Below are 16156 nucleotides of genomic sequence, written 5' to 3'. Positions count from 1 at the left end.
GTTTAATGTGTTAGTTTCAAAAGTTGTTATTTAGAGATTTTAGAATTTTTGTTCTACTACTCTGAACAAGAATTTGGTAATTTATAAATTTTTCAGTTATTATACGACTGTTTGAGTCGTTTCCATTTTAAGCATTTGGACTTGAGGTGTGAAATGATCATCATGCCATTGAAGTAGATTTTGGGGTATGATATATATATATATATATATATAATAAAATGATCATGAAATTCAGCGCTTTGTCTATCACGGAAACTAGATCATTTATCATTGCAATCGCAATAGGAGATCCTTCTCAGCAAGTAAATTCACCTACTACATCAATTGTGGACACATATTCACTTCTACAAAAGAGAGTGCTATTATGGTTTTCCTGGCTAAAAAACCACAAATCCATATTTACTATTTTAATCACTATCGATGTAGGAAATTAAAAACATGGGTTTAATTATTTCCAAATTCAAGGAATAAAAAGAAATTATTTACATATAAAAGAGTTTTCCAATATGATTTCAATTTATTTTTTTCACAAAAGAAATTTTATTTTTATTTTATTTTTGAATAATGCTCAGAGTGTTATATTTACAAGAAAATGATTTTTATTTACTTTTCTTAAAAAAAAAAATGATTTTCAAAAACTCTATTTATAAGAGAAATTCTAATTCAATTTTTATGCACAAGAGAATATTTTTATAATTTTTGTTTTAAAGGATTTTTTTTAATCTTAAAAAAAATGTTTTTTACAATTATAAAAGGGTATTGAAATCCAATTCTACGTACAAGAGAATATTTTTATAATTTTCATTAAAAAAAAATAGTCTTTACAATTTTATTTACTACAAAAGCGATCCAATCCAAATTTTATTTAAAAGAAAATGATTTTTTATTTATTTAAAAATTATTTTTATAACTTTTATTTTTTCAGAAAAAAAAATATTTACAAATCGTAGTTATAACGATCCAATCTTATTCATCAGAAAAAAAAAATTATGATGAACAAAATTTTTAATATTTTATTTACAAATAAATAGGCATTCTAATACAGTTTTATTCGGTGAAAGATTGATTTTTTTTTTATTATTATTAAAATATGATTCTTAACATTCTATTTACAAGAAGAGTTCGCAATTTTATTTGAAAAGAAGGTTTTGCAATTTTACTTTATTTAAAAAAAATAAAAATTAAGAAAACAAAGAAATGTTTTATTTTTTATTAAAAGAAAGGTATTCTTTTAAGGTTTTATTTAAAAAAATTACAGTTTTATAAAATAAAATAAAATAACCCATTGTGGACCCCGCATTTCGGCTCATGCGTTTCCCACTCGGTGGCAAACTCGATTTTACTTTGAAAATGATTTTATATTGGTTAAAAATGACTTGGAGTCGCCACTTATTTTTGTTTTATTTTTAAAAGGGTAAACAAAATAAGAAAGAAAAACCCTAAGTGTGACTCCTTGTTTCGGAAAAGGTGGTCTGTGAAAAAACCGGATCGGGTTCGGGGGTCAGGTTACTTATCGGGAAGGTACGGTAGCGACCGTAGCACCCCTCTAAGTCCCTAAAGTCGGGTCTCTACTAATAAAATGAAGCAATCATGGCAATCAACAGGAAAGTCAATGGATACCCACCTAAATCATGCACAATATGAGAATCAAAACACGCAATATAGATTGACTAGAATGGGAGTGGATGCGTACCTCGGCCATAAGCCATAATGCGCTATCAAGAAACAGAATTAGTGCATGATTCATGCCTAATTGGTGTCTCAGCTGATTAGTGTCCAGCTGGTGCTCCTTGATTGAGGGATTAATCAACAAAATTTATAACCTATTACACCATATACTAGGGTAGCAAAGACAAAGCTACTATAGCATAGTGGCTCTAGGATCGTTCACTGGGATGGGTTTTCACTTCACAAATGATATTATTTCAAAGATGAATTGGTGCCTTTTCATTTCAAGGTTAGCTTTGAAAGAAAACATAAAGATGCTTGAATGAAAAAGGAAAGGTTTTAAGCTAACCAAAAACAATAGCTGATTTTACTTACAAAGAAAGGTGTTTCTTGGAGTTTCAGATCACTAGGCTCAGATTCATCATACAAAAAGGAGAGTTCCGGTCACTTGTTTCTTTTCCTCATATTAGAGAATTAACATAAAGTCAATTCTCTAACAGGTGCTGCACAAGTGTATCCCTCAATTGGATTTCAGCTTTAATTCTCTCACTGATGCACCTTGCAATGGCTCATACTTCTCACCTAGCACTTGCCATTCAAGGTGATCTTTAACCTTGGATTACCCGTTAAAAGCTCGCAAGAGATAACTAATGGATGTCTCCTTGGAGTCCAAAAGCTTACCAAGTGTTGGCTAGTCTAGAAAATCCTACCTTCAAGTCATCTACCAGAGGCTCGCAAGGGGTAAACTAGTGCATCTCCATGGGTGAAGATCACTTGCCTTACCAAGTGTTGGCCCAGGTGACTCCAAGGTGTTTTAAGTTAACTAAAAACGTAGAAACCATTCATGGGACACACTTACTCTTCATTCCAAACTAAAACAACAAAACTTCCAATTTATGCATGAGGAAACTTACCCGGTTACCTTAGCTCCAAGAGACAAAGAGCCTAGCCTCTCATCCTCTGAGAAAACATCTCAGAGAATGTTTGGCTAGCAAGAAAATGAAAATGAAAGAGAAAATAAGAATATATATGAAAAACAGAGCAAGTGCTCTGTATTTTACTTCCTTCTCAAAACTGTACAAAGGATCCAACACCTCTAACACCCCTCAGAACAGGCTCCTCGGGTTCACTTTATACCACAATTACACTTACAGCTATTACATAGATATTTTGCCAAATTCCTAACTTAAAAGCTAAGGAATTCTATCACTGGTGGTTTACAAGGAGAATTTGGGCATTTAGGCAACAAAAATCTAATGAAAAATATCTCATGGTGTCGGTTACAAATATCAGGAAGCTTCAGGACCACTTCGCGGGTGAAAGGTGAGGTCTGCGAAATTTCGCAGGTGCACAAGAAGAGCTGCGAAATTTCTTCATAGCAACTAGCTGCTTCAACACCTTTGCAAAGTGGACTTCCATCTTGAGGTGTTTGGCTTCCATCGCGGCGTGAAGCTTCAGGGGAACTCCATAGCACTGTGCAAAAAGGCTGCGAAATCACTTCGCAACAAAATGGCTGATTCCGCAGCACTTTTCTGAAGCCTTCCTTCAGCTTGGAGCAGTTGTCTTTAAAAGGCTGTAACTTCCTCATTTCAACTCAAAATTGCACACGGTTTGAAGCATTGGATTGTTGACTTCCTAAGCTTTCAAATGACATATTGTATGCATAATTTGGACTCCAGGAAGTGCTCCAAAAGTGGCTGCAGTGACTGTCATCAAGAATGCTTCCTCTGTTTTCTTCACTCTGTTTTTTCCTCTTTGCTTTTCTCCTTGCATTCTGGATTTGCTTATGGAAAAGGACTTCAAAGCTTTGATTCTTCATTCCTCTAAGCTTCCCATTGCTTGCCAAGGATTCCATATAACTCTCCTCAATCTCCTAATGCTTTGGTGATCAAAATACTAACAAAAACACCAAAACTTACACATTTTTATTAGAATTAATTGAAAGGGGCCTTAACATGCTAATTGGGTTAAAAGGCACTAACTACTACTCAAAAGTGTTTAAAAGGATTAATTATAAGCTATGAAATAGCACTTTTTGAGTAGTAATCAGTGCACAATTGATGAATACAAAATATAGCTCATGCATATCGGAGCGCAAAACGAAACTCAAGCAAAATACACTAAGCACAACAGTTGACAAATCGAAAGAGATCGAACATAGGGCCCCCACCAAAGCCCGATTTATTACTCAGGAGCCAGTCTCACAAATTTCGTGTTTTAGGATTAAGAAGAATTCACTATTGCCTATGTAAAATCAAGAAGAACGGAAGATTATTTAGGAATCGAAATGGAATTAAAACTATTCGAGTGAAAATTGGATTTTTGGAGCTTAAATTTAAAAGATTAGAGCTTCGATAATTAAAATGAAATTTGCTAGAGAAAATAAAAAAAATGAACTTTAGGGAATTAAACTACAAGGGTATGGATTTTGAAATTTGAATTTGTAATAATAATAATAACAAGGAATGAACTTCGGGAAATTGAACTGCGAGAATATAGATTTTTAATAATAGTAAGAAATGAACTTTAGGAAATTAAATTGTGAGGATATAGATTTTTAATAATAACAACAATAAATATAACAATAATAATATTAGGAAATTGAACTGAGAGAGAGTATAGATTTTTAATAATACTACTAATAATAATGATAATGATAATAATAATAATAATAATTATTTTAAAAGTTGAATTGATAATGACAATAATAATAAGATTTTAAAAGTTGAATTAATAATGGTAATAATAATAAGATTTTTTTTTGAATTAATAATGATAATAATAATAATAAGATTTTAAAAGATTAGATTAATAATAAAAATAAGAATGAGATTTTGAAAGTGGAATTAATAATAATAGTAATAATAATATATTAATGATAAGATTTTAAAAGGTTGGATTAATAATAAAAATAAGCATAAGATTTTGAAGGTGTGAATTAATGATAATGATGATGATAATAAAATATAGAGATATTGAGAGTTTGAATTAATAATAATAATAATAATAATAATAATAATAATAATAGAATTTTGAAAGTTTGGATTAATAACAATAATAATGATAAGGTTTTGAAAGTTTGAATTAATAAAAATGATAACAATAATAAGATTTTGAAAGATTGAATTAATAATAATAAGATTTTGAAAATTTGAATTAATGATAATAATAATAATAAGATTTTGGGAGTTTGAAATAATAATAATAAGAGATGAACTTTAGGAGGTTAAACTACAAGAATATAGATTTTAATGATAATGATAATAATAATGCTAATAATGACAATCACGATAACAATAATAATAATAGAAATAATAATAATGATAATAATAATAATAAGAATAACAATAATAAGGTTCGAAAAATTGAATTAATAATAATAATGACCATGGTAATAACAATAATAATGGAATCTGAAAAAGTTGAATTAACAATGATAATAATAATAATAATGGCAATAATAATACTAATTGATAATAATAATAGCAATAATAATAATTAATATTGGTGATATCCGCTAATAATAATGGTAATAATAATAATATTCGTTAATAATAATAATGATAATAATCCGTTAATAATAATAATAATAATAATAATCCGTTAATAATAATAATAATAATAATAATCCGTTAATAATAATAATAATAATAATAATCTGTTAATAATAATAATAATAATAATAATATCTGTTAATAATAATAATAATAATAATAATCCGTTAATAATAATAATAATAATAATATCTGTTAATAATAATAATAATAATAATAATAATAATAATAATATCTGTTAATAATAATAATAATAATAATAATCCGTTAATAATAATAATAATAATAATATCTGTTAATAATAATAATAATAACAATAATCCGTTAATAATAATAATAATAATAATATCTGTTAATAATAATAATAATCTGTTAATAATAATAATAATAATAATAATCCGTTAATAATAATAATAATGATAATACGTTAATAATAATAATAATAATAATAATAATAATAATAATAATAATAAACTTTGGGAAATTAAACTATAGATTTTGAAAGTTGATTGAATAATAATAATAATACTAATAATGATAATAATAATAAATTGAATTTGAAGATTTAAATAATAATAGAGATGGGCTTAGGACTAAACGGGCTTAGGACAATGGCTACCAATTGAGCCCTTTAATGGGCCTAGGGTGGGGAGATTGAATCTCAAAGGAGGCTAGTGGGCCTTGGGCATCATGGTGGTGCATGGCATGGGGGGCCTCATCAGCGTGCTTGGGCTGGGCTTCATCTCATCCTAGCTCAAAGCAAAACACAAGCCCAAAGCCAAACACAAGACTGGGCCTAATGCCTTACCCCCAAGCCCAAGACCCAAAAAAAACTTCATCTTCTTCCTTGCATATTCCCCCCGCGGCTGCAACGTCTTCGTCACCTCCACGCGGCGGCAGCAACGACGGTGTTCGGGGTTGTGGATCCTCCAGGCCAAGTGGACAGCCCCCGGGCTTCGGTGGCGCGAGGACCGCTCCGGATCTCGCCCTTCCAGACGAAGACGGCGGCGCTGCTGCAAGCTATGGCAGCGGCGGCGCTGCCGCGGGCAATGGCAGCGTCGGCGTGTCTCGGAGCGAGACGGCGGCGGCGCGGTCCAGGACGAGTGCAGCGTTGGCGTCTTGGACGGGTGCAGCGTCGGCGTCTTGGACGAGTGCAGCGGCGGCGTGGTCGTGGGCATGAGCAGCGTGATCTCCACACGCACGTTGGAGGACAGTGATTGAGGTACCAGGAAAAAAAAAAAGGAAGAAAAGAAAAGAAAGAAAAAAAAAACATAGCAATAATATACCCAAATAACATGAGAGCTAGAGAACCACCAGATAAATACATGAAGAATAATACGATAAGGAAGATGAATAGAAAACCATATCTCTTCCTCAAAAACTCCTCTGCCTCCTAAGTTCCTGCTTTTTTTTTTTTCCAGAGAGAAAAAAAAAAAAAAACCCCAGAGAAGACCGCCAACCCCCTTTTCCTTTTCTTTTTTTTTTTTCTTTCTGCTTCCCCAGCTTCCTCAACAAGCCATCCCCGGCTCCTGTTCACGTCCCATCTGGCCGCCCCCTCAACCTAAATCTCGGGGTGGTCAGAAGATTATAATCATGGAAAAAAAAAAAAGAAAAACCCAGCCATCTCTCTTGGGGGGGTCTACACCCATATAGTTTTATTTTTTACAATAAAAGAAATGATTTTATGTTGCATTACGAAAAGAAATTACAAATTTATAAGGAAAAAAAAATTTTACAATATGAAAAAAGTTACAATTTTATTTAAAAAATTTACTCAATTTTATTTAGAAAAGTTATTACAATTTTATTTTAAAAAAATACTTCAATTTTTATTTAGAAAAAAAAACAATTCAATTTACGGAAGAGGGAAAAATTAAATAATTAAAGAAAAAAATCGATTGTTCTCCTGAAAAACAAAAGTTCAAATTTTATTTGATTTTATTTACAAGTTTTGGTGACTAAGAATACACCAAAATAAAATTTAAAAAATTAGAAAAAAAATTGTATAAAATATATACAAATAAATATAAAGCAAATAAACCTAGATCAGTTTAATATATCAACTAATACAAATTTCTCATCCATAAAGTAGTACTTGAAAAAAAAACCAAACTAAAAATGAGGAGAAACAAATATTATACAAATTATTTACAAAAATGAAAAATAAATGTAAATAAGGAGAGAGAAAACTATACCTAATCTCGTTCCCCAAAGGTAAAATGCCCCCAGAGCTACGTGCTCCTAACAAATATGTGCAGCGCCCTGACAAAAAAACATAAAAATCGTCCTCTCTCCTCCCTGCCCTTTTTATAGAGTTTTGGGTCAAAATGATTCTTTTTTAAAAAAAAAAAAAATTGTAATATCTATTCACTCTTTCAAATTTATATTTAAATTGACATTTTTGATGCCACATAAGTGTCATATCATTAAAAAAAAAATTCGTCATTTTAGTTAAAGCTGTAATTGGCAACTGCAGCTTTAGTTACTTTTTTTTAATTAAAAATTATTAAATTAAAATTTATGATTGAAATTTAAAAATATACTTAAATAATAAATTATTTATATTTAAATTTAAAAATCTAGTATTACTTCAACAAGTATAAATTGATAAATAGAAGATATTATAAATAAATATTTTATTTATTAATAAATTAATAATCTTAAAATAATAAACTTATATAACATATAAATAATATATAAAATTGTATAATTTATTAATTTAAGATATTTAATTTGTTGTTTTTTAAGATATTAATTTATTTGTATTATGATAAATTTATCTTTATAGAAATAATAGTATACTTTTAAGTCGTAATTGATAACTGAGATTTCAATTATAATTTTTTTTTTACTTTCAAATTTAATTAAAAACTATTAAATTATAATTTATGATTGAAAATTTTAAAATATACTTAAATAATAAATTATTTATATTTAAACTTAAATTATTTATAAGAACATCTTCATGTTTAAATATAATAAGTTTAAATATAAATAATTTATTATTTAAGTATATTTTTTAAATTTCAATTATAAATTGTAATTTAATAGTTTTTAATTAAATTTGAAAGTAAAAAAAAAATATAATTGAAATTGCAGTTATAAACTACGGTTTAAAAATATACTATTATTTCGATAAAGATAAATTTATCATAATACAAATAAATTAATATCTTAAAAAACGAACAAATTAAATATCTTAAATTAATAAATTATACAATTTTATATATTATTTATATGTTATATAAGTTTATTATTTTAATATTATTAATTTATTAATAAATAAAATATGTATTTATAATATCTTCTATTTATCAATTTATGTTTATTGAAGTAATATTAGATTTTTAAATTTAAATATAAATAATTTATTATTTAAGTATATTTTAAAATTTCAATCATAAAATTTAATTTAATAATTTTTAATTAAATTTTAAATTAAAAAAAATTAACTAAAGCCGCTAGTTCAAAAATGAAACCGTAGTTATCAATTACGACTTTAGTTAAAAAATGAAGTCACAGTTACCAACTGCGATTTTAATTAAAATGATGAAAAAAAATATTTTTAATGATATGGTGTCTACGTGGCACCAAAGAGTTCAATTTGAACATAAGTTTGAAAGAGTGATTAGATGTTACGATTTTTTTTTTTTAAAGTACGCTTTTGACCCAAAACTCCTTTTTTATTTCTAATGCCAAAAAATCTTCTAAAGAATTCAAAATGGAAAAGTAGTGGCCCGGTGATGTGTGATAAATAATAAATAAATAAATAAAAGAAAATTAGGGAGAATAAATGGGAATGGTAGAGGGGTGGGCTTCATGATTATGATAAATAATAATAAATAACTAAATAAATAATAGGGAGAATAATAGAATAATTGAGGTTTAAAAGTCACAAAACATATAATTATTTTGTAGCTGAAATCTTAATTATTAATTAAGATATCATTTTTTAATTGAAGTCATAATTGACAATTGATATTTTATTTTTAAACTGAATTCGTAATCGACAATTGATATTTCATTTTTGAATGAAAGTTTCAATTATTAATTGAAACTTTATTTTTTAATTGAAAAGGAAAATGGTAAATATTTGGGTTTTGAATTAGTCAAACTTGTAGAATAATCGGGACAAAGGGGAACGAGAGCAAGAAAAAAAAATTGTAGAATAATTAGGGTTTCAAAAGTAACAAAACATACAAAAGTGAAAGAATTCAAACTCCTATTTGGGTTTTGAATCAGTAAAAAATTTTGAACTTTCTTCTTGTTCCTAATAATATATACACCTCTCTATTAATATCAATTTATTGGCTCTACTGTTCTTTTTTTCCTCCACTGTCACACGTTAAATAATTGCCTCCAATCTACAATTATTTAAGTTAGCATGTTGTGCAAATAATGGTGTTTCGAAAAGATATTTTACATTTTGTATACATTGAATAAGGATAAAGAATCAATGGCAACAAATGGATGGTATCTTGGCTTTTTATTATAGAATAATAGTGGTTTCAAAAATCACATAAAAGTGAAGAATTCAAAGTCCTTTTTTGGTTTTGAATTACTCATAATTGCTTTACATTTATGTTAATTCCTTATATAGACAAAGGTTTCCAAAAGATATTTTACTTTCCGTATACATCAAATACATAAAGATAAAGAAACAAAGTTTTAGGACAAAGTAATCATTCTATAAAAAATATATATAAGGTTTTCCATTCTGGGAAACTTATGTTTAAATTAACTTTTTTATTGTCACATAAGAGTCATATCATAATTTTTTTTTTCAAAATTTAACTTAAAACTTCAATTATCAAATGAGACTTTATTTTTTAACTGAAACCTTAATTGTTAATTAAGACTTCATTTTTTAATTGAATCTCTAATTGACAATTGAAATTTCATTTTTTAATTAAATTGTTAATTAAGACTTCATTTTTTAACTGAATCTCTAATAGACAATTGAAATTTCATTTTTTAACTAAAGTTTTTAATTGTTAATTGAGACTTCATTTTTAATTGAAAAGGGAACGGGGTGGAGAGAAAGGGGAAAATAAAATATTTGGATTTTGAATGAGTCCGAATTGTAGAATAATTGGGACAAAGGGGAACGAGAGCAAGAACAAAAGAAAAATTGTAGAATAATTGGGGTTTTAAAAGTAACAAAACATATAAAAGTGAAAGAATTCAAACTCCTATTTGGGTTTTGAATCATTCAAAATTGTTGGACTTTCTTCTTGTTCCTAATAATATATACGCCTCTCTATTTATATTAATTTATTGGCTGTGTTCTTTTTTTTCCTCCATATCACAAGTAAAATATTTACCTTCAATTTACTATTATTTAAGTTAGCGTGTTGTGCAAATAAAAGTGTTTCGAAAAAATATTTTACTTTTTGTATACATTGAATAAGGATAAAAAAAAATAATAGCAACAAATTGATGGTATCATGGATTTTATTATAGAATAATAAGGGTTTCAAAAAAGACTTAAAAAGTAAGAATTCAAAGTCTTTTTTTGTTTTGAATTACTCAGAATTGCTTTATATTTTAGTCAATTCCTTATACAGATAAAGGTTTCCAAAATATATTTTACATTTGTATACATCAAATACATAAAGATAAAGACTGGGGCCAAAATAATCATTTTATAGAAATTTTTTTTATTTTATAAAACTTATGTTCAAACTAATCTTTTTAGTCACATGTAAGTTATGTCATAATATATATATATATATTCAAGATTTAAGTTGAAATCTCAATTATCAAATACTTTATTTTTTAACTGAAGTTACAGTTAAAAATAAATTAATTGAAGTCTTGATTGTCCATTGAAATTTTATTTTTGAATTAAATATTAATAATTGAGACTTAATTTTTTAATTGAAAAGAGAAATGAAACGGAGAGAAGGGGGAAAGGTGGGGAAAGTAGAGTAAATAAAAAATTGAAAAAAAAAATTCTCTTATTGATATGAATCCAAAGGGACACTAGTTTGTATACAAGTATAAAAAACAAAGGCTAGTTTGGGCCACAATTCAAAGAAACAAGAGGAAACAAATTGGCAATGGCTTCTATTATGGAGAATGGGATCTATGGGATTTGGGTCAATGAATTTCAGATGGACCCCAGGAAGGCAGGAAGCCTTCTTCACGCTTCCAATTTTATATGAATCTCCATTAAAAGCATTATGGCCAGTTTGTTTTAATGTGTTGACAGTCAAAGCATGTGCCTTGTAACATTGCGTAGAATATAATATTTTTCATTCATAACTGTTCACAACTTGCTAAAATCAAGATCTGATCTCATACTCTCTCTTATCTTTTATTTTATAAGTATGAAATCCAACCCTATTATATTTAAAATGGGGAGGTTCAAAAAAGTTGATTGCCACCTTGTCCGTGTGTGACATGCTATGAATTGATATTACAAATATCATTGCCACCTGTTACTGCCTTTTTCCCTTTTGGTGATATCGAAAGGAAAGAAAAAGAGAGAGAGGGGGAGATTGCGCAGCCAATAATAATATCAGTCGGATAGTTTCGCTGAGGAGGGAGGGAGAGACGTAGCAGAAAAAAAAAAGGGTAATCTCGATATAAAAAATACAATCAATTTAAAATGCATAAAAAAAATATAATTTTCACATTAAAAACTATTTTCAGATTTCATAAAGTTAAATTTTGAAAAATATATATTTATCAAATGATCCATCGCTACACAAGTTTCCTTTATTTTATATGTATGAAATCCAAACCTGTTATATTTAAAATGGGGAGGTTCAAATAAGTTGATTGCGACCTTGTCGGTACGTGACATGCTGTGAATTGACATTAATTTTTTTTGTATTAGAGAAGAAAAATGATCACAATTAAAATAAAATGCTATACAATCACCACAGATATTATAAATTTATTGGATTTGAAACAATCTTAGAGCTGACTAGAAAGCCTGCACCGCGCGCAATTCGAGCAGAGACAGGGGTAGTCCCCGTAAACCTAATTGGTGGGGCGGAGATATGTACACGGGCAGTTGACAAGGATTAATTTCTTGCTCCCTGGTAGGGATAAGCAACGGGGCGGCTTTTCGCCGGGTGTCCCATCCCAACCCCCTCGTTTATTTAAAATAATTTTTATTTTTATCTCATTTAAAAAATTAAATAAATTAGGATGAGACGGTGATGGTGCGAGAATTTCTCCCATTCGGCCCGTCCTATCCCATTTTAACTTTTTTTTTTTTTATTTATATTTATATTTTTATGTTTAATTTTTTAAAATTTTAATTATATTAAAATAAATTATTTTTATAAATAATTAAATTATTATATTTTTATAACTTATTTTATTAAAAATATTTTTTTATTCTTATATTAAAAATAACAAAATAAAAAATAAATTAAATTTATTTTAAAAATTAAATTTATATATAATCGGGACATGACGGTATCTCAAAAAAATTTTCAAATCCGTTTAGTTAAAATTAAAACTTGTTCCATCGGGGACATGACAAAATGAGTGCTCGAAAAAATCTATGTCATTGTCATCCCTACTCCCTTTACCATTAATTCCGTGAGACACATGGATGTGGTTACTAAACATGTGCATACAAATACGAAGCGGAGATATTGATATCATGTATCATGCAATATATAAAAGAGAGTAGACTTTGTAGAGAGATTGGTCCGCCACTTGCATTTCCAAGTGGTAAGAAAATTCCAACACACCACTCAGTGTCAGAGCCATGTGAATACAATGCAGATGGGAGCAGAGGAAGCTAGCTGGTGACCATTGTTATAGCTTGTAAGTTATAATTGTAGTGCCATCAACATGTTAAAGGAATAACATAAAAATAAAACAACTCACGTAAAAGCTATAAAAGTTTTTATATCTTCATCTTAATTGTGAGCTCTTTTATTATAGTATGCATTTCAATTCTCACAATTCCTTAGTGAACTCTCTTATTTTATAAGTTTCTTTTATTTTTTCTCCCATCTTGTTTTCATAACTTTTTCATTTCGGTTCTGAAATATTTATAAATATATTTCTATTAATTAGTTTTTATTATATTATAAGGAATTTATTTAGAATCACATATAAAATCAGGAAATATTTTATATAATATTCATTTTATTAAATATATATATATATATATATATATATATATATATATATATATATATATATATATATATATTGGAATTTGATACATCTCTCCTTTGGGTAGCTTATATATACACCCCTTTGCCACTGGCCAGAGGACATAGGCCATAGAAGATGGAACTTAACACCTTCCTCTCGCTTTGCATGCCACTCATCCTGTGCTTTTTCCTCCTCCAATTTCTGCGCCCATCATCCCACGCTACCAAGCTACCGCCTGGCCCAACTGGCCTCCCTATTTTGGGCTCCCTACTGGAAATTGGCAAACTTCCTCATCGCTCACTTGCAAGATTGGCCAAAATCCACGGCCCTCTCATCACTCTCCGCCTTGGCTCCATCACCACCGTCGTCGCCTCCTCTCCCCAGACAGCCAAACTAATTCTCCAAACACATGGCCAGAACTTCCTGGACCGTCCTGCTCCCGAGGCCCTCGACAGTCCTCAAGGCACAATCGGATGGATTCCTGCGGACCATGTATGGCGCAGCCGCCGCCGTGTTTGCATCAACCACTTGTTCACATCCCAGAGCCTGGACTCACTCCAACACCTTCGATACAAAAAGGTGGAACAACTTCTCCAACATATCCGTAAGCACTGTGTTTCCGGTACACCGGTGGATATCGGCCTACTCACCTCTGCCATCAACTTGAACGTGCTTTCAAACGCCATTTTCTCTGTTGACCTTGTTGATCCAGGATTTGAGTCGGCTCAGGATTTCAGGGATCAGGTGTGGGGAATCATGGAGGGTGCTGGCAAGTTTAATATTTCAGATTATTTTCCCATGTTTCGAAGGTTCGATTTGCTAGGTGTGAAGCGCGACACTTTCTCATCTTATAAACGGCTTTATGAAATAGTTGGTGGTATAATCAAAAGCCGTATCAAGTGTAGAGCCTCCAATCCGATGAGCAGGAATGACGACTTCTTGGATGTGATTCTTGATCAGTGCCAAGAAGATGGCTCTGTTTTCAATTCTGATAATATCCAGGTTTTGATTGTGGTAAGACCGTTAATTAATTCACATCTCTAATTTTAATTAAATTCAATCTAATGTCATTTTTTGTAAACTCAGCGAGTTGGCGCTTAGTACCAGTCGAAATTTATTGTAGGATCAGGTCAACAAGTAAAAGATTCATCTTAGGGAAAGGGCTAGCTAGAAAAGATAAAATTAACACCATTTATATGCTGGCAAAGTAGTGAGGGAGATCATGAAGAGGAAGAAGGCCTTGATTGATTGCTACATGAGTAGACAGTAGTGTTAATAATTCTTCTATGCATGCATGCATATATGCATTTTAACAATTGCAAGGTGGTGAACTCTCACTTTTTGGCAGGAACTATTTTATGCTGGAAGTGATACATCTACCATAACAACTGAATGGGCAATGACTGAACTTCTTCGAAATCCTCGGCTGATGCACAAGGTTCGGCAAGAACTTAGCGAAGTAATTGGGGCAGGTCAAATGGTTAGAGAATCAGATATGGATCGACTTCCATATTTTCAAGCTGTTGTGAAAGAGACGCTTAGACTCCATCCGGCTGGGCCTCTTCTGTTACCTTTTAAAGCAAAGAATGATGTGGAATTATGCGGTTTCACCATACCCAGTAACAGTCATGTCATCGTCAATATGTGGGCTATTGCAAGAGATCCAAGTTATTGGGAGGATCCTTCATCCTTCCTTCCCGAAAGATTCTTGGGCTCTAAGATAGATTATAGAGGCCAAGATTATGAGTATATACCATTTGGAGCAGGTAGGCGAATCTGCCCAGGCATACCTCTTGCCATCAGAATGGTTCAACTAGTGTTAGCTTCCATTATCCACTCCTTCAACTGGAAGCTTCCTGAAGGAACCACTCCACTGACCATTGACATGCAAGAAAAATGCGGAGCTACCTTGAAGAAGGCCATTCCTCTTTCTGCCATTCCATTTATCGAAGAAAATTAAGATCGACTCTTCATGAGTCCATCTTTTCTTCCTTCAATTTGGGACTGTTGTGGCTACCTATCTTTTCTATCTATATATGTACATAACTAGAATGCCTTGTGCATTGAAGTCGCCATGATATTATAGCTAGCTCACTGTACTTGATATATCATCCTTGTGGCCAGCAAGTGTGCTAGCTCTTGCATGTAGGTCATCTTGAATGCTTATGTTTTTATTCTGGAGCTCTTAATTCTTCCTCCTCTCACCTCTTCTGACTCCCGACCATAGATTAATTGATAAATATAATGAATTAAAATAGATAATAACATCAAAATGATAAAACGATTCTAATTTTTTTGAGTAATGTCAGGAGCTCATGATAAGTGTATATAAGCTAAAAGAATAAGATGACCAAAAGAATGCCATATGTATATAAGCTAAAAGGAAACTCACCCATCTGATCCAACTAACTCAAAATTGGGGATAACGTGGAGGAAAGTGGTCCGTGTTACTTACACATATTCCAAATGTATCTGATCAGACTACAGTAGAGTGTATAAAGATGTTAACTATTGTCATGACTCAGGACTCGGGTGCGGGGCAACCGGAACCTCCCGTGATCTCAGGGTCAAAGATTTCACTCTTTATAGTGTTGGATATGGAGCTAGTCAATCTAATATTTAATCATAATTCAATATTTTTTAAAAAGTAGGATTTTTCACAAAATTGATGATTAAAGTCCGTTAAACGAAAAAGAAATTTATTCAAATATATATATAGGTTTTAATGTCCAACAATTTACAAAGAAAAACCAAATCAGTCACAAGATATGCATTTGCACTAATCCCAACATTCTTTCATGAAA

At 30.1% G+C, this 16156-nt stretch overlaps 1 protein-coding gene across 1 annotated transcript; it reads left to right on the top strand.

Moving 5' to 3' along the window:
• Nucleotides 1–13476: 13476 nt before the first annotated feature.
• Nucleotides 13477–15558, top strand: LOC117910237 (geraniol 8-hydroxylase-like). The gene is made up of 2 exons (XM_034824320.1): nucleotides 13477–14366; nucleotides 14701–15558. Exons 1-2 carry the CDS (start codon nucleotides 13488–13490, stop codon nucleotides 15310–15312), a joined length of 1491 nt encoding a protein of 496 aa, XP_034680211.1. The 5' UTR covers nucleotides 13477–13487; the 3' UTR covers nucleotides 15313–15558.
• Nucleotides 15559–16156: the final 598 nt, after the last annotated feature.

This window comes from Vitis riparia, unplaced genomic scaffold (assembly GCF_004353265.1).
Source record: "Vitis riparia cultivar Riparia Gloire de Montpellier isolate 1030 unplaced genomic scaffold, EGFV_Vit.rip_1.0 scaffold663_pilon_pilon, whole genome shotgun sequence".
Lineage (NCBI taxonomy): Eukaryota > Viridiplantae > Streptophyta > Magnoliopsida > Vitales > Vitaceae > Vitis > Vitis riparia.
This window is presented reverse-complemented; position numbering and strand designations above follow the sequence as displayed.

Coding starts and splice junctions, on each gene's coding strand:
- LOC117910237 (XM_034824320.1), top strand. CDS start 13,488: ATGGAACTTAACACCTTCCTCTCGCTTTGCATGCCACTCATCCTGTGC. Junction 14,367..14,700: donor ATATCCAGGTTTTGATTGTG/GTAAGACCGTTA, acceptor ACTTTTTGGCAG/GAACTATTTTATGCTGGAAG.